At 59.8% G+C, this 19,592-nt stretch overlaps 1 protein-coding gene across 3 annotated transcripts; it reads right to left on the reverse strand.

Moving 5' to 3' along the window:
* Positions 1-307: 307 nt before the first annotated feature.
* PRODH (proline dehydrogenase 1) lies at positions 308-18,998 on the reverse strand. 3 transcript variants are annotated; one of them, XM_024763696.1, is made up of 14 exons: positions 18,825-18,998; positions 14,937-15,145; positions 11,159-11,193; positions 10,636-10,785; positions 8,911-8,975; positions 8,595-8,711; positions 8,094-8,173; positions 7,464-7,545; positions 6,305-6,397; positions 6,070-6,216; positions 5,352-5,527; positions 4,743-4,841; positions 924-1,012; positions 308-846 (listed from the first exon to the last, which is right to left on the reverse strand). In XM_024763696.1, the coding sequence occupies exons 2-14, from the start codon at positions 15,092-15,094 to the stop codon at positions 659-661; spliced, it is 1,479 nt and encodes a 492-aa protein (XP_024619464.1). In that variant the 5' UTR covers positions 15,095-15,145; positions 18,825-18,998; the 3' UTR covers positions 308-658. The 3 variants fall into 3 exon arrangements, with proteins under 3 accessions (XP_024619464.1, XP_024619463.1, XP_024619462.1); XM_024763695.1 differs by lacking the exon at positions 18,825-18,998 and adding an exon at positions 16,411-16,649 and having other exon boundaries at positions 954-1,012; XM_024763694.1 differs by lacking the exon at positions 18,825-18,998 and adding an exon at positions 16,411-16,430.
* Between the last annotated feature and the right edge of the window lie 594 nt (positions 18,999-19,592).

Here is a 19,592-nt window from a genome sequence, read left to right on the forward strand (position 1 = left end):
GGGAGGAAGAGACTGAGGATGGGGAAGCACCAAGCCCACTCTGGGGAGTGTGCTGTCTGCATTGGTCTGAGCCCCAGCTGTGGGGTTGGAGGTGAGAGTATCCAGTGCCCTGCGTGGCTGGGTCTGCAATACGGCTTGAAGGCAGGTGTTGGTGGGTCCACCCTGCCCAAGGTGTGCCGGGGGCGCGTGACGCAGGAGAGGCTGAGCCTGAGTGTGAGGCTTCTCGGGCCATCAGAGCCACTCCCTCTGCCACTGACTGCACGTGAGGGCTCTGCAGGGAAGAACATCGTGGGCCTGGAGTCAAGGGCTCTTAGCTGCAGAAATAGTGGTTTATTGACAGGCCACCTTTCCCAGCCAGCCACTGCCCACCTGTGGGGCTGAGGGCCCATGGGTTGAACCCTGCAGTAGGTGGTTCTTCAGGCCCAAGGTCGTGGGGGTGGGCAGAGATACAGCCATGCTTGCTCACTGGAGGGCGGTTTCTGACAGTTCCCAGCAGCTCTGGCAGGTAACGGAAATAGCCCGCACCTGGGTGCCCACGGGCAGGGGCCAGCGGGGTCTCACAGTTTGGGATGTAAAAGGTGTGTGTGAGGTTGGGGTCGGGCTGTAGCCCTGGGTGTTCACAGCCCAGGTGAGGATGCGTTGGGACGTGGCCACAGCACTAGGCCTGGCGGTGGAAGAGGCTGCCCGTGCGGAGCCTCCGCTTGAGCTCCTGCCAAAGCAGCTGCCACTCCCTCTGGGCGCCCTTCATGACTCCGCTGTTCTCTAGGGCTCGGCGGGACAGGTAGGGCAGCACCTCCATCACAGGGCCATAAGGCACATACTTGTACACGGGGTAGCCTGCCTGTCCTGCACACAGGGGTGGAGGCGGTGAGTCCCAGCACCTCCGCCCCTGCCCCCCGCCCCCCACCGGAAGCCCAGCTCACCTAGCGGGAAGCTTATCTGGTCGCACATACCCAGAAGCTGTCCGAAGTACACCTGGCAATCGGCAGGGTGCAGGCCCAGTTCCTCCATCCTGTGAACAGGCAGGGCGGTGGGTAAGACCCTCCCTCCACCCCCAGATCCCCACCCACAGGGTAGGGCGTGGGCATAGGCTCTCTCCTGCATAGACCAGGCCTCTTCCCTGCTGCTGCTGCCGCTGCCTCAACCCAAGGCCACCAAGTGCCCCCCTTCCCCAGCCAGCCTCCCTCTTGCTGTGCTTGCTCCCCGATGGCCCCTTCCCTGCTGCCCACTATGACCCAGCAAGGCAGATTCACCCAGTGGCCAGCCCTTGGTGTGGCCTGGGAAGCTCTCAGCCCTCCCACCATCCCCTTCTCAAACCCCTCAGAGTTCCATTGCCTCTGTGTTTCCAGCCCTGTGACCCCACCTCCAGCTTCTCATCCTCCCCTTGCTGGCTGCCCTGTCCGTAAGGTAGTCACCAGGTACTGGTGGCACCTGAGCCTTTGGAAGGCGGGTGGTCTGAATTGAGGTGCACTGCAAGTGTCAAACACATGGGCTTTTGAAGACAGTGTGAAAACTGAATGTAAAAATATCTCACTGTTTTTCTGAAAACATGTTTAAATGGTACTATTTTGGGTATGTGGGGTTAATTAAAATGTATATCAAAATTAACTTCATTTTTTTTTTAACGTGGCTATGAAACATTTGGGGTTAATAGATGTGGCTCGAATTTCTATTAGTGCTACTCAGACGTTGAGGTGGGGGCCCCCAAATCTGTCCACACCCTCTCCTATCCTCACACCTCCCCTCGTAGGATCTTTAAAAAATTCCCAGGGTTTGAAATATCTGTGCATTAATGATTCCCACGTTTTTACCTCTGGCTTCCTGCACGTGCAGATACAGACTCAGCCTATCAGCACCAGCAGTCTATAGCCCGCCCCCATCCTTCCACCCCACAGGGGCGTGTTCCGCCTGGGTCCTCACACCCACCCAGGCTACAGGCTGGGCCTGCTGGTCCCCGTCCCTGCCCTTGGAGCCCCCCTCCCTTCTCACTGTCTCAGGACCCCACCCCAGGCTTCCAGAGCACTTAGCGCCTCTTACCCTGGGCCTCCACATGAGGGGCATCCCAGACCGTTTCTCTCCTTCCCCCAGGGCTAGGCTCCAAGGTAGGGGCCCCAGTCTGCACAGTGTTGCCCAGCTTACATGTCTCTGTCCCCCGTGACAGCAGGGCTGCCGCTGTGTTGCTGCCTGATGGGAACACTCATGTGGCGTCTTGCAAAAACTGACCCCTCCCCTGCTGCTGCCCCTTCCTTGCCAGTGTCCATGCCTGCTGCCATGTGACTGTAGCTTCGCCCAGCACAGAAGGAGGCTCTCTCCATCTGGACGGCAATATCTGGGCTGAGCATGACTTCCTTTAGCCAACAGAATGATAGCAAATGTGACATGGGCAGAGGCTTGCCCCCTCCAGGGCTTCTGGTAGCCTGAGACCACCTGTGGAGAAGCCTAACCTGGCCTGTTAGGACACCCGACATGTGATGCAGTGCGCTTTGCTGTCCCAGCCACAAATGAGGCCATTTAGGGCCAACCAGACACCATGTGACCACGGATGCAGGACAGGCCCCGGGCAAGGCCAGCAGAAGCAGCCCGAAGCAGAGCCCAGCCCACACTGCTGGCTCACAGAACATACTGTGTTCAGGTGTCTGAATTTATGGTTGGTTTGTTAACTCAGCCAAAGCTAATCTGACTGAGGTCTCTAATGTGTGGCATCAGAGGCCCACACTGCTGCCCCTGGGAAGACCAGCCCAAGGTGTTCAAGGCTCTGTGGCCCCTGAAGCAGGTGCACAGGACCTTGGCCTGGCGTGGGCCGTGGAGCCTGTGAGACGGGGAAGCGCTCAGCTGGCACTCAGCATGGGGGGAGCTGTGTCTAGGGTAGGAGGCCACCGCGGCCAAGATGGGGAGGCCACACATGCTCCCAGTGGCAAGATCCAGAAATCAGGTGAAAGGAAGCCCTTCTGAGGGCAGGTTATACCTTTAGACGTTTCACTGTCCTCGCCTAGTCAGTCTGAGTGGACTAGCCTGTGACAAAAACCTAAAACGGGGCAACCACAGGCTGCTGAGATGGTGATGGAAACCTCAGGAGGTCGGCACTGCCAGGCAGGAGCCAGGGCCTCTCTGTGCTCGTCTTGGGGTGGACCCTGGTGCCACACGGACGACTTCTGATCACGGTTCCATCACAGAATTGTACTTTTAAGCCTAAGTGAGAGCCAGCTTTTAAAATTTTCAACTCAGCCCTGTGTTCCTTCAAAAGTCAAAGAAGCCAGAACTGGGGTTTCCCTGGTGATGCAATGGTTAAGAATCTGCCTGCCAATGCAGGGGACACAGGTTTGAGCCCTGGTCCAGGAAGATCCCACATGCCGCTGAGCAACTAAGCCCGTGCGCCACAACTACTGAGCCTGCGCTCTAGAGCCCATGAGCCACAACTACTGAGCCCGCACGCCTAGAGCCTGTGCTCCACAACAAGAGAAGCCACCGCAGTGAGAAGCCCGTGCACTGCAACGAAGAATAGCTCCCACTCGCTGCAACTAGAGAAAGCCCGCACGCAGCAACGAAGACCCAATGCACACAGCCAAAAATTTTAAAAATAAATTAAAAAAAAAAAAAAAAGAAACCAAAACTAATCTTCCCCGAGCACAAAAAGGTGTCCCTGGCCATCCCACGTCCAGGGGTAGGATGGGGCGTCCAAGGAGGCCCCAGTGATGGAGGGAAGAAAGCGAAACAGTCCACCCAGCTAGGAAGCCAGTCAGAGCCAACCACCAGCGAGGAAACAGCCTGACCCCAGCCCAGCAGGACTCCAGAGGGAGCCTGGACACAGTCTGACCTCCACCTGGCAGCCCTGCTGGCCTCAGCACTCCTGTTCACAACCAAGCAGCTGCAAATGCAGAGCATTAGAAATCGTGGCCTTTAGTTGCAGTTTCACACCATGAAAAAGCAGCCCCAGCATGAGAAGGACAAGCACAACATTAATGAATGGTTTAAGACGACAGAGTCACCCTCCAGGCAGAGCCTGCAAGTGCCTCTGGGTGCACGCCCTGCACCTTTACTACTCGGCCCAAGCCTTGGGCTTGGGGTGCCCACTGTAGGAGGGGGTGCCCCTGCCTTGCTCCTGGGGAAGGCAAGGGCCAGCAAGGCCACTGCCCGCCCAGCTTCCTGTGGTGGGGGGTGGGGGGGGGGGTGGGGGAGCTAGGACTCCTGCTGTGGTCCAGTTTGGGTTAAGATATGAGATAAAAGAACGTGGTGATTGGAAGTTCCCTGGCAGTCCAGTGATTAGGACTAGGCGCTTTCACTGCCTGGGGCCTGGGTTTGATCCCTGGTCAGGGAACTCCCAGAACACGGCCAAAAGAAAAAAATGTATATTTATTTCACCTCATTCCTGTAACTGACTTATAAGGATGCTCCATGGGATAGGCATTTAAAGAGAAAACAGACTATCTTAAATTCTAAACACAGTTTAAAGTGTTGAGAAATTGTTTATAAATGAGGTGACACATCTGAGGGCTCCAACATTTCACATTTAAATTTCACCTAATGAAATTTATTTTTTAATTTGAAACTTTAGTAAGTCTGGTATTAATGTTAAAAACCCAAGTAACTGCAAACAGCCTTTTGGCTACTGCAGCACAACGCCCAGCCGGCCTCAGGGGGTCTGGGGGCCCTAAAGCCGCCACTTAAGCTCGTTTCACAGATGTCCCCCCAAAACCCACTGCCTGCCCACCAGGAGCGCCCAGCGGGAAGGAGGCGGGGCCAACCTGCACAGCGTGAAGCGCACGGTGTCCTCATTGTGCGAGGCCACCATCACTGCGGCCCTGGCGTTGTGCTTCAGCTCCTCCAGGACGTAGTTGAGGCACCTGTGGAGGGTGACGCGTGAGTCAGGCCTGCACAGCCCCTGCAGGGGCAGAGGCAGAGGCAGAGGCAGAGGCAGGTGCAAAACAGTAGACGATCCTGGCGTGGAATTAAAAAGCAAACAGGGGCTTCCCTGGTGGCGCAGTGGTTGGGAGTCCGCCTGCCGATGCAGGGGACGCGGGTTTGTGCCCCGGTCCAGGAGGATCCTACATGCCGCAGAGCAGCTAGGCCCGTGAGCCATGGCCGCTGAGCCCAATTTGGGGAGGGATGCCGGGGTACAGCTCTCATCTTTATCAACCCAGGCAGTTCAGTAGACTTTTATATTAAAAAAAAAAAGAAAAACCTTAATGGTTTTGGAAACAGTAAAACAAAGGCAGAGGAGGTATTGGTTCTGACCCCCGGGTTGCTCCCACGTTGGACAGGGTCACGTTGGGTCAGCTCCAGCCCCTTCCCGGTCTCTCCCCCCACCCCCCCAGGAAGCTCTGAGGCTCCGGGAGCCAAAGAGGGCAGCGCACCTGTGGTACATGGCGTTGGTGGCCTCGTAGGTGGGGTTGATAGGGTCCTCATACCCAATCTCCAGGGCGCGGGCACGTTCCTGGGCCATGTATGCACCACGCACCAGCTTGGCCCCGAAACACCAGCCCTCTCGGCGAGCCAGCTCCACATCCAGGGTGACATTGTCGTAGGTGTCCTGTGGGCCAGAGCTGAAAGTTGAGGATGACCAGGATGGGCCCCCCTCCAGCCTGCGTCCCATAGGGCCTCCCTGGGGCCCGGGTGCCCCCCAGTGTGTAGTCAGCAGGGGCACTGGGGCCAGCAGCTGTGGTGACTTGGGGGCTGTCAGCACCTGCCTGGACCCCACGCACCCACTTCCCCTTGTCCCCGCAGCCCCTACACCCACCCCACCCTGAGTCCTCCAAACACCTGGCTGGTCCCCGAGCGGCCACCAGAGTTTGTGCTCAAGGGTCCCTGAGGCACACGCACGAGTCTGGGGAGGGGCCCAGAGCCTTCATCAGACCCTTAGAGGGAACCAAGCTAAAAAGGGCGGGAGTAAACAGTCACTCGAAATCTGGCGATTAAGGCACGTTACATGGACTCCAAAAGCTCCTTCATCGTCCTCCTGCCCCTTCAGCACCCTGTCTGGGGTCTGAGGCCCAGGGGACGGGTCCGCTGGCAGCTGGTCCTGGGGGCCTGTCTCCCCGCGGCCTGTCTCCCCGCGGCAGACACTGGGCGCACCTTGAGGTAGCACTGGTATGTGTTGAAGATGAGTGGCCTCTCCACATTGAACCTGCGCTGCATCTCCAGCGTCAGGCGGCTGATGGCCGGCTGGAAGTAGGTCTGCTCGGCATCCACCATCAGCCGCACACCCACCTCGCTGGCTTTCTGAGGGGCACAGCGGGGTGAGAGGGTCTGTCTGGGGCCCAGGTGACATGGGTGCCCCCCCACCCCGGCACATCCCAGGGTCTTCGACCTTGGCCAGGACGTCCATCCTCTGGAGCATCCTCGTCATCTGCCGTTCCTCCTCCTCGGTGAACCGCGACAGCAGAGGCTCCAGCTGTCCTGTCTGAGGGGGCAGCGCAGTCAGGCCACGGCAGGGCTCCACATCTGGGCTCTCGAGGCCAGCGCTCCCCCCCCGTCCCGTAGGCAGCCTCTCGCCCCTGGTGCAGGGCCTACCAATACCCAGTGCCTGGTACCCGGGACCAGTGGGCCTCATCCCCGCACCCCCTTCTCCACCTGCCACCCTGTTTGCGCATTAAGGTCAGTGTCCTGTCCAGGGTCCCGTCCAGGGTCCCGCCGGCCACACAGCGTCCCATAACCGCGCTGCCCACCAGCACACCCTTCCTCGCGGGGCTGGCTGCCCCAGGTCAAGCCTGCACCCAAGGAGTTGTCTCCCACGGCCTGCACAGGATCCTCACGATGGGTCCCCCTTCTGTTCCTGCGCAAAGTTCAGGAAGTGACCCTTGACCCACCCAATCACCTGGACTCAGCCCCTAGCAGGCAGAGGACATAGAAGAAGAACTGTGCCTACAGGCAGACTTGGCTGGCCACACATCACAGACTGACATGCAACAGGGGGACGGAGGCATCAGCCCCAGATGGTGGCACTCAGGGCGCTGGGCAGGTCAGCAGTAGGCACCCACCCTGCAGGTCCGTGAAGCACGGGGGGCCCTCTGCTTGCCCACTAACACTGCCCAGGGCACTCCCGGCGAGGCCTCAAGCACACCCCTCCTGGGCCCTCTGTCGCCAGGCTGGAGCTTGTGAAAGGCAGCATCTGTGGGGTGTTTCCCAAGGCACCTCTGCTGCTTCCTCCCATCCCAGCTCAGTGGTGCATTCAAGCACGGCCACAAATGCCCGATCACCCTCCCAGGGGCAGGTGGAGTCTCATTTTTCTCCCCCGAACACAGGCCAGTCTAGCGATTCCCTTTTAACAAACAGCACTGGGCAGAAGGGACGGCGTGGGTCTCCTGAGGCTCGACTAGAATAGGTAACAGCTTCCGCCTGGCTTGTAGGGACACTCATCCTGGGGACCCAGCGCCACTCTGAGGAAGCCCTGGCGGTGTGAGCGGGGACCCTCCGTGACGACCCTGCGAGAACTGTGAGGTGGGGGGCACAGACGCGCACAGCGTCACCTGCATGTTGGGGACCACCAGGTGCCTGGAGAGCTCGGTCCTGCTGTCAATGAGGCTGCCCCAGTCCAGCAGGTCCAGGGTGCTGTGGGAGAACGCGCGTCAGCAAGTGGACCCACGGCCTCACCACGGCCCCAAACCAGCCCCCTCCCTGCAGGAGCACCCCCAGACCCAACCCCACAGAACCTGCCTCTGTGCTCAGTTTTGAAAGACTGGTAAAATGTAAACATGGTCCTCTGTTTAAAAAACAGAAACCAAAACATGAATATTCTTACATCAGGGCCGAGACCACCCAGGCCACATCAGGCTCGGGGAAGAGCCGGACACGGGAGACCAGGCAGGAGGGGACGGCACACTGCCGCCAGCCCCCAGCTCCTCACAATGAGGCTTGGGAGCCTCCGGGATCTCAGCTGCCCTCACCCTTCACCCGCCTGCCAGATGGGTCCTGGGACGGCTGGGTGTGGCACCCTCACTCCACAGCCCAAATAATTCTGTAAGAAGCCCTAGGGTTCAAGGGGGCCCATGCCCTGGAAGAGGGTGACCAGGATTGGAGGAAGGCGTTGGGACTAAGCCAGAACCTTGGCTGAACCAGGGCGGCCGCTCCCGAAATCTCAGCCTGGGGGCTACTCTTACCCGGACACGCCAAGGGTCTCCACAGTGAACCAGTTCTCAATCTCCATCCGGGACGCGATGCCCATCTTCACCACGCTTTCCTTCAGAAGCAAGAGGGCGTTGGTCCCACTGCCATCTCCCAGCCCTGCTCACGAACATCTCCTGCCCCTGCCTGCTGGCCTGTGATGCTAGGCCAACTTTATTATGCCAGTACTGAGACTGGCTACACTTCTGCCTTGGGTTTCTGCTCCAGAGATAGTCTCTCCCCACTGCCCACCCCCCCACACCTGCCCATCCCTGCGGGTCCACAGAGCTCGGCTACTGGCAGGGCCAGCCCCGCTCCAAGCCTCCCACCCAGCACATCCTCCATCTCTGCTCAGATTCCCTCCCCACCGACCCAGCAGCTGGGGGCTGGGCAGCAGGCCCTGGGAACCCACCTCGGACACTGCCTGGCCAATTCCTTCTGGGCAGGGCTCCTCCCTGGCCCACCTTCTCACACCCACCACGGAGCGGCGGCCTCACCTGCAGTGCAGCCACCTCCAGCTTCGTGTCCATGGCAGCCAGCCCGGCCTTGCCCTGCTCTGCGGCCATTTGGTGGAAGAACCGTCTCCACTTGGTCAGCACATCTGAGAACTGCAGCTGCGGATGCGGGCCTGAGCTGCCATCCCAGGCGCACATCCAGCCCCCTCCCAGGACCCCCGTGTAGCCCGAGCCACCCCATCCCACCCGCGTGCCTGGCTCCCAGGGCCAAGGCACCAGCACACAAGCTTTCACTTAACGCTCACGGCAGCCCCAAGTTCTTACAAACTCCCTGTGGGTGGTAGATTTTGACACTTACCAGAAACTGGGGTCTCCCCAGTGCAGTGAGCTTAATGGCTGAGAAGCCATCCTCGCTGGCACCACCTATGAGAAGCCGCAGGAAGAGCCGTCAGTGCTGGGGGGTGGGGGTGGGGGACCCTGAGCCTGCGCCCGGAATCTGTGCCACTCAAGAGTTAGGACACTTCTTGGGACGTCCTGGTGGCACAGTGGTTAAGAATCCGCCTGCCAGTGCAAGGGATGCAGGTTCAAGCCCTGGTCCGGGAAGATCCCACATGCCGCAGAGCAACTAGGCCCGTGCGCCAAAACTACTGAGCCTGCGCTCTAGAGCCCGCAAGCCACAACTACTGAAGCCCGCACGCCTAGAGCAAAAAAAAAAAAAAAAAAAAAAAAAAAAAGTTAGGACACTTCTCATCGACATATGACAGACTTCAGGAGGCAGGCGGTGGCCGTTCTTCCTATTACCTACAACACATGGTACTGGGTCTACCTTGCACCTGGGCCCTGAGACCCCTAGAGCACGAACAATCCAGCCACCCGATGAGACGGTGCAGTGGCACCAGCGCAACTTTCTCCCTTGCCCACCAGGCCCAAGCAGGCCCACGGTGGCCATGCTTCCCGGGCAGGCTGCCTGGCCCTCAGAAGCAGCTCTGGTGGCTGCCTGGCAATCTCAGGCCAAGGGGCATGGCAACAGGAGGGGAGAGCCCACCGAGGACCCAGACGCCTGGGCTGGCTGACCACCCATGGCAGAAGGACAACGACCCTACGCAGCCCGCAGACACCCTGCACTCGGCTGCTCCAGATGCCCCACCATGCAGGTGGGAAACGGTGACTCAGCAGGGTTTGAGTTTGCCATGTGGGTCCAGGAATGCAGTGGGCAAAGGAGCTGGTGATGCCTGCCCACTCAATCCCTGCCTGTTTCCTCTCCAATGCCCTCAGCACCCGGGGCTGCCCCTAGGGGTTCACTGAACACAGAAACGCCCAGCAGAGCACAAGCTGGAGGCAGAAGGCACTCAACCAACACCGCCATTCTCTCCTCTGGCTTCTGGAAGCCCATGACACACATCTTTGCTTCTGTGGGGCCCTCCCTGTCTGTCTGCCCCCAGGCAGAGTGGGCAGGGAACCAAGAAGACGCCCCTGGCACTGGACACAGGGCAGCCAGGTGTCTGCCTGACCGCCCGGGGTGCCCAGCGCTGCTCCTAGGAGGCTGCCTCCGGGCGTTGCTTACTCCCACTCCTTAAAGTGTTCAGAAGGTGTGGGACCCACTAACAGGAGGGCTGCTGGGGACCTGATGGACGCTGAGGCCTCTGTGACCTCGCGGCTTAACTCACCTCCCTAGCAGGTGTTCCCACCCAGAGGCCACACGGGGAAGAATTCTCTTTTATAGATGACGTGGCACCAGCTCCCAGAATGGTGTGGCCCTCGGCAGAGCCAGGGGTCATGTGACAAGAGTCAAGCCCCTGCCTGGGACTGGGGGCCACTTGGCCCACTGACAGGCCCACATCTGGGCACCTGGTACTCAGGAGAGGGGAGGCGCCCTCCTGTGGGCAGCCAGGCTCCTCAGGAAGGAGCTGGACTCAGGTGTGAGACCAGGTCATCCTCAGGACCAAGGCCACAGAGATGGGGACGGAGCCCTGAGCAAACACTCCAGGCCCGGGCTTGTGTTCCCACACCAGCATCTCCTCGAGTGGCGGTCAGCCCAGGCTGGGCCTGGCGGGTGGCAGGCCAGCGACAAGCAGGACCCCACCTGAAGCCTCGATGCAGCGCAGGAACGTCTCCATATGGCTGTCGCACTTGGCCTCGCTGGCGTAGAAGTAGGTGCGGGCGCTGACAACGCCATCCCTGCGGTCTCCGAATGCCCGGTGGGCCTGGAACTGCTTTTCCCTCTTACTGGTGCCTGGAGAGGTGGGCATCCGGCCTGAGCCACCTCCCCACACCCCCAAGCCCGCATCCCGCCACCAGCGCCGCACTCCAGCTCCAGCCCCATCCCACCCCGAGCCCACGGCCCCCTGCCTGTGCTGCTCCCCAAACCCGCCCATCCTGGCGCCCACTCTTCCTTCTCCTTGGGTCACCCTAGTCATGTGGCAAACCCAGGGCAGGAAGGCAAAGCCCAGACCCACCGAGGGCCGAGTGCACCGGCCCCCCAGGTGGGCCGTAGGATGTGTCAGCCACTCATAATGACGGCCTGGGTGCCCAGGGACACGGGGAGGAGCCGGGGGTGTGTGCGGGTGGGGAGCGGGCTCGTTCCTGAATGGCTGCCTCCCACTCACCATGGCCGTCCCTCTCCGATGCTGAGGTACAGGACCTGCAGGAGGGAAGAAGAGGGAGAGGGTCGCGGTCACGCCACCTCAGATACAAGTGACAAACACGTCCCATTGAGGAGGCACAGGTGGGAGGAAGTAGAGGCTGAGCCCTGACCCTGACCCAGGAGGGCTGAAGAGGAAGGCAGGGTCACCTGGCCAGGTAAGAGTGACTCACGCCACCCCACCCACCCCCAGCCTCCGGGGTCACCTTCTCTGAGCCTGGCAGCCTGCAAGCCCTGCTCCGGAGGAACCTGGGTCTCCCCCTGGGTGAGGCCCCCTCCCTACACTGGGTGAGGAAGAAATAAAGCAATACACAGCCCAGTAGGTCCTTGAGGCCGGCTAGCCATGGGGTATTCCTTCCTGTGAGGAAAAGGCGGGGCGCGGGCCAGTCAGGGCTGAGGATGGCGGAAAGAGGGAAACCACCAGCTTCCTGATCCCCAGAGCCAAGGAGCGGGGCCCCTTGCTCTGCCCTCTGCCCACAGCCGGCCCCACCTCCACCCACGTTCCTCAGGATTATTTTCAAACCAGCAACCACAATTTATTTTTTTAATGCAAACCCTCCCCTGGCCATCATACCTGAATATACCCAGTTCTCATGAGGACAGGACAGAGAGGGCACCTGTAAGGCCCGATGCAGGCCGCCCCGCAACTGTGGCCCACTGAGGTGGAGGCATGACATGGCACCCACCATCTGCATCAGGGCAGGGGCCTCATCCCGAGGTTGGCAGCTGCGGAAGGCTCGGGCCTGCTCTGTCACCACACAGCCCATAACCTGCAGGTATCCACCTTCTAGGCAGACTGCCCTCCACTGAGGGGACACCACTACCCAGAGGCCCCCAGGGGCCCGGGGCCGTGTGATGGTCCCAATTAGCATTTCCACAGCTGGCCTTCTACCCTCCAAGCCCCAGCCCAGCTCCAAAGGCACAGGGGAGCCAGCCGGCCACATAGCCACGTGATCGGGGCAGTGGCCTATCCCAGAGCAGACAGTACTTAGCATGGGCGGGGCTGCACTCTTGACCAGGCCCGGCGTGTGGATCACGAGGAGACAAAGATGGCAGTTACCAGGCTGGGGGGAAGGGGAGTGTGGTGTCACCATGAAGAGAAGAGCATGCTCTGTACACACGTGCAGACACATGTGCACACATGCACACACGTGCAGACACATGCGTGCACATGTACGTGCATGGGCCAAGATGTGGAGGAGGGAATGGAGTGCCCCCGGGGGCAGGAGAGGACCGCAGGAGCGACCCAGGGGCTTGCAGTAGTGGCAGGAAGACCCCAACCATCCCCTCAGCCACCTCCAAGCTCAGCTCTGCATCAGGTAATTTGTTGGCTGGACACCTTTTAGAAAAAAGTGAAAAGTGAGGGGAGACCACGCCAACCGCCCTCACACCAGCTCTCCCCTGGTGAAACGCAGGAGGCAAGAGAAGAACACAGAAAAGCCTGTGGGCTCCCAGGCCCTGGCTCCAGGCAGCACCCAAGACGCTGCGCACACCAGTCCCGAGGAGCGGCCTCCACCCTGGGGACCAAGGCCCAGGCCTCGCCCCCAGCCAGCCCTGGGTTTGCACAGCCAGGACACACACACCTGCTGGCCACACTGTCCCCAGCCATCCTCATCACAACCTCATCACAGCCAAATCATTGAGAGGAACCCAGCCCTGTGCCCTCTCCCCACGGCCCTCAGCCTGCTGGGGGGACCCTGCGAGGCTCCTCTCCTAGAGTTAGGTTCCTGGCCTCTGCCTTCTAACAAGTGTCCTGGGAAACACCATCCCACCCCCTCCCCGGATGGCTATTCTCCCTCCTGCGCCTCTGGCCTCCTACCTCCTGCTTCCTAACCTGGGGAAGCCCCACGGACCCCCTCCTCCCAGGGCCATGTCCTCAGGGCACCTGCTGGACCTCTTGTATGTTCAGACGCCCCCATCTTTTCTGTGCCTCTTATGGTTATGCCTGGGGCAGGGCCCCACCGCCTGCGCTCGCTCCCCGCCCCACCCCACTCCACTCCTGTGGCTTTAACTTGGGGCAGTGGCCTCTACATCATTCCCCAGAGCAGGGTCTAGGGGCTCCATTCCCCACACAGGGGCTCCTGATGGAGAATGCGTGGCATCTCGATGGCGTGGATGTCCGATCAGTGCCTATGAGCCTGGTTCTGCACCCTCAGCCAGGCTCCACCGAGCACACAGGGCTGCCTGGCAGCAGCCCTGCCACTGGCATCGGACGGCGGCCACCAAATTAGGACAGGAAGGGACTGCCGTTCACGTCCCAAAGCCCACAAAGCAGGGCTCCTGCAAGACAAGGGGCACCAACAGCAGGGTGGCCCAGGGTCACAGGCTCCAGTGTCCATGGTAGGGCGAAGCCGGCCCTCCTCCCAGTGCTCCCCTGCAGGGCAGGGAGGAAGCCAGGCAGATCGCCCTGGGAAGGAAGTCTTTTCATACCAGAGAGAGAAAATCCCACTGTGAAACCACCAGCCCTCACCCAGACCCAGCGGGGATATAGCCCATTAGTTATTCAACAGGCAGCCTCAGTGCAGGCTGCAGCCCCAGCCCACAGCCCCCCTAGGAACACCGGGGCGCTGAGCTGGAGAACCCCGCCTTCAAGACAGCAAATCACAAGGCAGGGGCTTGGCTCCCCAGGCCAATCCACCAGCAGCTCAGCTCGGACATTCCGTTCCCAGGGCAGGAGCCTCATGTGACGCCTTCCCCTCCCCTCCGTGCCCCTCCCTTCCCCTTCCCTCCCCGCCCCACCCCACTCCTTCCCTCCCCAGGCCAGAGCAAACACCAGAGCTTGAGACAGGGCAGGTTACTCAGCAAGCCTCCCAAGCCTCACACTGTCAGGTGCGGCTGCTGTCAGGACTTAGGGGCCCAGATGCCAGTGAGGGGTGGAGGGGTGCAGGCACCAGCCCAGAACTGGGCGTTTTGCAAAGAAAGGGCTGGTTCTGCCTGGATCTCCCATGAAGCTCCTACTTCAGGAAGCAGAGGGTGAAATGGTCCTCGAGTTCTGTCCTATGGCCCAGGAGGGTGGGTCGGGGGATGCCCATCTGTCCCCATACTCACTGTCCAGAGAACGGGCCCTGCAGCCAGTTGGTGACCTCGGCAGGAGCCGCTGGGCTCACCTGCCACACGTGTGCTCCTGGCAGCACATTCCCTTTTCCTCGGACCCCCAGGCAGTCTCCACACCCACCAGGTGGGGCCCACCTGCTAATCAGGAAGTCACCTCAGGGGCCAGGCAAGGGTGGGACAGTGGGACCTGCCCAGTAGGTCAGAATCCCCAGAAGAGATGCTGCAGGAGAGCAGGAAGCCAGAGCACCTCCAACACCAGTGTCAGCAATCCCATTTTGTAAACTGCTGGGTAGCACCCAGCGGCCACCATTGAGTCACGGACACTCAATTCTGCCCCTGTAGGGTGAGAGCACTTTGAATTTCACATAATTTTCACGTGTCACAAAACATTACTCTTGCTTTGTTTCAACCATTTAAAAATACAACAATGATTCTTAGCTTGCAGACCACACAAAACCAGGCTGATCGGGCTGGGGACCAGAGTCTGCTGACCCCATCCTCGCCCCTCCTCCAGCTTCGGCACACAAGGCCTCGGTGGAAGCCCAGAGCTGTCATCCTCACGGGGCAAGAACACAACCCCAGGCAGACCCAGGAGGGCTGCCGTTAGTCAGGTGGACAGAGCTCTCCCAGCCAGGCCCAGCCCAGCCCTGGTGTGCTGGGGCTGCCAGCAGGTGCCACGCGGGCCTTACTCCATCTCCTTGCGTTCGGCCTCCTCAGGGGTCAGGTCCTCCTCCACACCATAGTCCAGGATAGAGCCCACGCCAAAGGCCCTGTTGTGCTGGATCAGGGGCCGGATGGACTCCTGGTCCTCACCAGCCACAAACTGCCCGTAGAAGGTCATCTTCATCAGTCTGTCGAACAACCTTTGCCCCAGAAGTCTCCTGGCAAGACGGAGCAACTGAAAGGTAAAGGGCAGCGGCTAGCCTGGGCCACCTGGCCTCCCATGTCCCCAGCAGGACACTCCTGCTCCCCCGCCCGCCCGTCACAAAGCCTTGACGTGCTCTCCCTAGGGCCAAACTCGGCTCATGGCCTTGGTTTTACAGTGACACCACCCGAAGCAGATTGCTTCTCTGCTCACAGTGAGTGTCCATGCCCCACTCCTCATGCAGGGTGGCCAGTCCTAGGCGCTGCTCTTGCCTCCCTGCCCTGCACGCTCATGGGTGACCCCAGTGGCACATGGCAGTCGCCTGACTACCGCTCAGTGGATAAAGAAGTGAACGGCAGCTCTCTCTGGGAACAGCAGTGGGCGTGTTCATAACATTCTCTGTATCCACACCTCTGCAGGTTATGCTGGGGAAGAGGGGGATTTGGTGTGAGTTTCTAGAAGGTGAGAACCCAGATTTTTCAATGTTTTGTTCACTGCTTATTCCAAGTCCCTAAAACAGTGCCTGGCAAGGGGCCGGCCCTCCAGTGGGTGCTGAATAGGTGAACACACAAAACTCTGAGTGAGCATGAGTTCCGCTGGAGAAAGCATAGGCTAAAAGTGAGCCAGGTAACCACCCACAAAGGTCTGGGGGATGACCATCCACCCGGGACCAGCGGGGACTCAGCACACTCATCCAGCCCGCAGCCGGCCGGCAGCCCGAGAGTACGTCCCCCAGGGGAAGACAGCCTCCCAAACGACCCAGCTTTCTCCTCCAATCATATCTCGCCACACCCCAAACTTCTGCCATCATCATTCAAATGTCCCAAGCAACTGCCTCCTGCCCGACACAATTTTAGGGTGAACAAAACATATGACAGGGCTCCCATCCTAGTGGCAGGGAGACCCAGAAGGAGGGAGGGGCAAGGTACCTCCATGGAATTCAGAATGGGGGTGAGGGAGTGCCGGCCAGGGCAAGGGCGGGAGGTGTTTGCTAACTTAGATCCAGGGTGCAGGGCTTGCCAGGCAAGGAGGTGACGCGGTGCTCCTGCACTGGGGACAGCGGTGGGAAGGAATGAGGTCAAGGAGGGGCAGGGGGATGACCACTGGGAGGACACACCCACCATCTGTCTGGGAATTCCTGTGTCTACTATCCCCAGCTCCAGCTCCAAGGCAGGAACAGTCTGTTTCTCAAACCCAGTGAATAACAGAACCCCACTTTTTTGTGAGGAACATCTCTTGGGATCAGGGTCTCAGGGAGCAATCTCTAGTCTAAGCAAAAGCATGAGTCAGTCACATACCTTCATCCACAAACCAGTCCCAAACAGCCCAAGCCTCTCAAAGGCCGACACACCTGAACAGTGGCTGGCACCCAGATGGAGATGCTTAAGGAGCCATGAGGCAACACGAGGGAGGGTGAAGGTTTCCAGGCCATCACCTCTGTCTGTGCCGTGTCTGATTTTATTGCATCTCATTATTTTTATAAAGAAGAAGAGAAATGGAAAGTGGAAGTGCCAACCCGGGAGACGAGCAGGCCTCCTCCACCTCACAAGAGCCCTAGCCAGCAGTCACGAGTCTGTGGGTCAGAGCACCCTAGCAGGAGGAAAAGCCAGGTCTTGGATATATCAAAGTTCACCCCAGAGGCAGGCGAGGCAGAAACAGGGACCTGAAAACCAGCATTCAGCTCTGGAAAAACCCGGACATCATACACGTCAATTCTGAGGACTGTCAGTGTGTGTGGAAGTGGGCCAACTGTCTACTCTAGGGCCAGCAAACTTTCCCACCCAGGAACACGTGGTAAATAATTTAGGGCCACCCAGTCTCTGTCATAACTACCCAACTAGCATGAAAACAGCTCCAGCCAATGTTCATAGAAGGAGCAGGAGCAAGGCTGATGCTGAGATGTGGTCCAGGGGTCATGGGCTGGTGACCTCCCGCTCCCCTCCTGTTCCCCTATTGTCAGAGGGAACAACAGGGAAGGCCACCCAGGTAACCTGAGCTGGTCACCGACCCTCTCACCCTGGCAAAGGGGAGGCCAGCCTGTCACAGAGGGCTATGGAAGCACATGGTGCAGGGCTGGCAGTTTTAAGCCAACTCCAGAGCAAAACAGCCCCTTTAAAACCATCCTGGCATCAGGCGTGCCCTGGGGTGGCACTACCTGAAACGAGGGTAGCCCCACCTCTTCCCCAGGTAGGAACATCCTTCATGGATTTAGAAACTTGCACCAGTAACACAAACACCGTAAAAGACTCAAAGACATGTCTGCAGAGCGAGGACGGGTAAAGCCGGTTCTCTCCCCTCCCTGACTGCCCCTTCCCCCACATTCTCCTGCACTGGCTCACAGCCAAGCACAGAGGCTTTCATCATGAAGACCTTAATTTTCTAAACCCTTCTCAAAAAGGCCTGCCTTCGGGCAAGTGCAGGCCCCCACTGGGTCCTGAGCCAATGCCACAGCTCAAACTGGGCTCCTGCAGGCTGACACTCCCTGGGGCATGAGCTGCACAGACCTGCACTGGCTCAGCAGGAGGAATTTTTGCTGCAGGCCAGAGCACAAGAAGGACCAGGTTCTGGTGAGCGGCCCACTACGCTGAAGTCTGGCCTCTGCCCCGTCTCCTCCAGCACCAGGCACCAAGGCCACTGTCACCACTGGGACCACCAGCAATGATGACAGGGGGAACAGGTCCCACGGAAGGCAGGCAGAGCACACCACAGAGTTACAGGGCTGCTTAAGGATGTCCCCAGGGCACAGGTAGAACACAAGGGGAGCGTGGGAGAAGCCTCCTTGCTCCTCCAGGCACCCACAGCACAGTCACAGTGCACTGGCACTTGCCCCAGGCAGGCACCCAAGGGACAGTGGAGCTGACATGTCCCTCCCATTGTTGCCCATAGTACCCGAGGACCCACAGCTCTGCTGGCTTCTCTGCTGGTTTTGAACCTAGCCCCTTCAGAGCCACCCAACTCTAACTCTGCCCTCATCACCCACCCACCTTTGGTGGCCTCACCTTCATGTATGCCCAAGGTGTGGCTTGGTGCTCCTCCTGGGTCCAGTCTCCCTAGCCTCTGCCCGGAGCTAAGGTGCGCTCAGCACAGTCTCACTGAGAAGTCCACACCACCTGCTTGAAGTGCCTTCAGGACCCTCAGCACCAACTGGACCCTTGCTTTTAAACTGTTCCCAGGATCACCTTGACCAAGAGTGGCTAAGACACTTCTGCTTTTCACTTCCCCAAAGCCCTCACACTTTTCAATGTAACTGTGTTAAAGTTTCAAAAGTCGGATATTTGAGCAGCAAGCGTCCCATTCTCCCTCAACATTGTCTGTTCAGAGTGACCATGTCTGGGGATCCCCTGGGTCACAGCGTCCAAGAACTCTGGGGTCCCAGGCTATGAGCCGCTCAGTACGGCCAGGCTTCCCTTTGGGCAAAATAGACGACACTCAATTTTAAATTTCGGGTGAACACTGTGTATTACTGCCAGCAGCATATAGCTTAATATTTAAATTAATCTTTGTTTTTAGCTGCCAGTAACTGACACGTAGTAAAATTCACGGGCCCGATAGGGCGTGCAGGATACACCTTCCTTCCTGACTTCCCGGCCACAGGCGATGCTCCAGAGGCCCCGCTTTCCACTTTGAAACTTCATAATGGCTCCCAGGACCGGCGAATTTCCGCGGGGCGCTGGCCGCGCCCCACCCCCAGCGTCCCCGAGCCCCAGCACACCTGCTCGTGGCGCGCCAGCAGCGCGGGCGAGGCGCAAAGGCGCAGCACCAGCAGGCTGCGCGCCAGCTCCCAGCTGCGCCGGCTGCGGTATGCCTCCTGCGTGTTGCCGAAGTCCACGGCGGGCACTGGCGGCCGCGCGGCCTCGGCCGCCCCGCGCCCCCGCACGGCTTCCAGGCCACTGTTGTGCCTGTGCCCCTGAGCTGATTAAGTACGCGCCGCCACCCCCGCCCCGTTCTCGGCCCCGCCTTTTCCCGAGAGGCCCTGCCCCGCTCTTGGCCCCGCCCTCGGTCGCGCCCCACCGCACCCCGAGCTCGAGCCTCGCCCTCTCTCCCGGAGGCTCCGCAAGACCCCGCCTACTTGGCTGACCACCCTAGCTCCGCCTGCTCCGCTGGAGGCCCCACCCTCCCCGCCCCCGCACACCTGTACACCTGGGCGCCTCCCTGGGCGTTGAGCTGCAGGAACTCACAGCTGAGGCTGGGTCTGCGGAGAATCCGGAAGGCCGAGCTCGATGCTGCTCCTCTCGTGTAAAGGGGCTTTGGGAAGCCCTCCGTCCTCTCCCCTTCCACCGGCCTCCCTTCACTCCTAAGGACCTTCAGGGCCTTCCCACCCTCTGTCCCTCTGCCTTGGATTCCCTTCCTTCCAACATCATGCTAGGCCTGCTGTCCCAGCCCCAGATTTCACCTCCTGGGAGGAACATGTCTTGACCACCCTCCCCATCACTCCCCTCCCCACACCTGCATCTCCTCAGGATGTTCCTGCACACCCACG

Source organism: Neophocaena asiaeorientalis, unplaced genomic scaffold (assembly GCF_003031525.2).
Source record: "Neophocaena asiaeorientalis asiaeorientalis breed wild unplaced genomic scaffold, Neophocaena_asiaeorientalis_V1.1 scaffold110, whole genome shotgun sequence".
Lineage (NCBI taxonomy): Eukaryota > Metazoa > Chordata > Mammalia > Artiodactyla > Phocoenidae > Neophocaena > Neophocaena asiaeorientalis.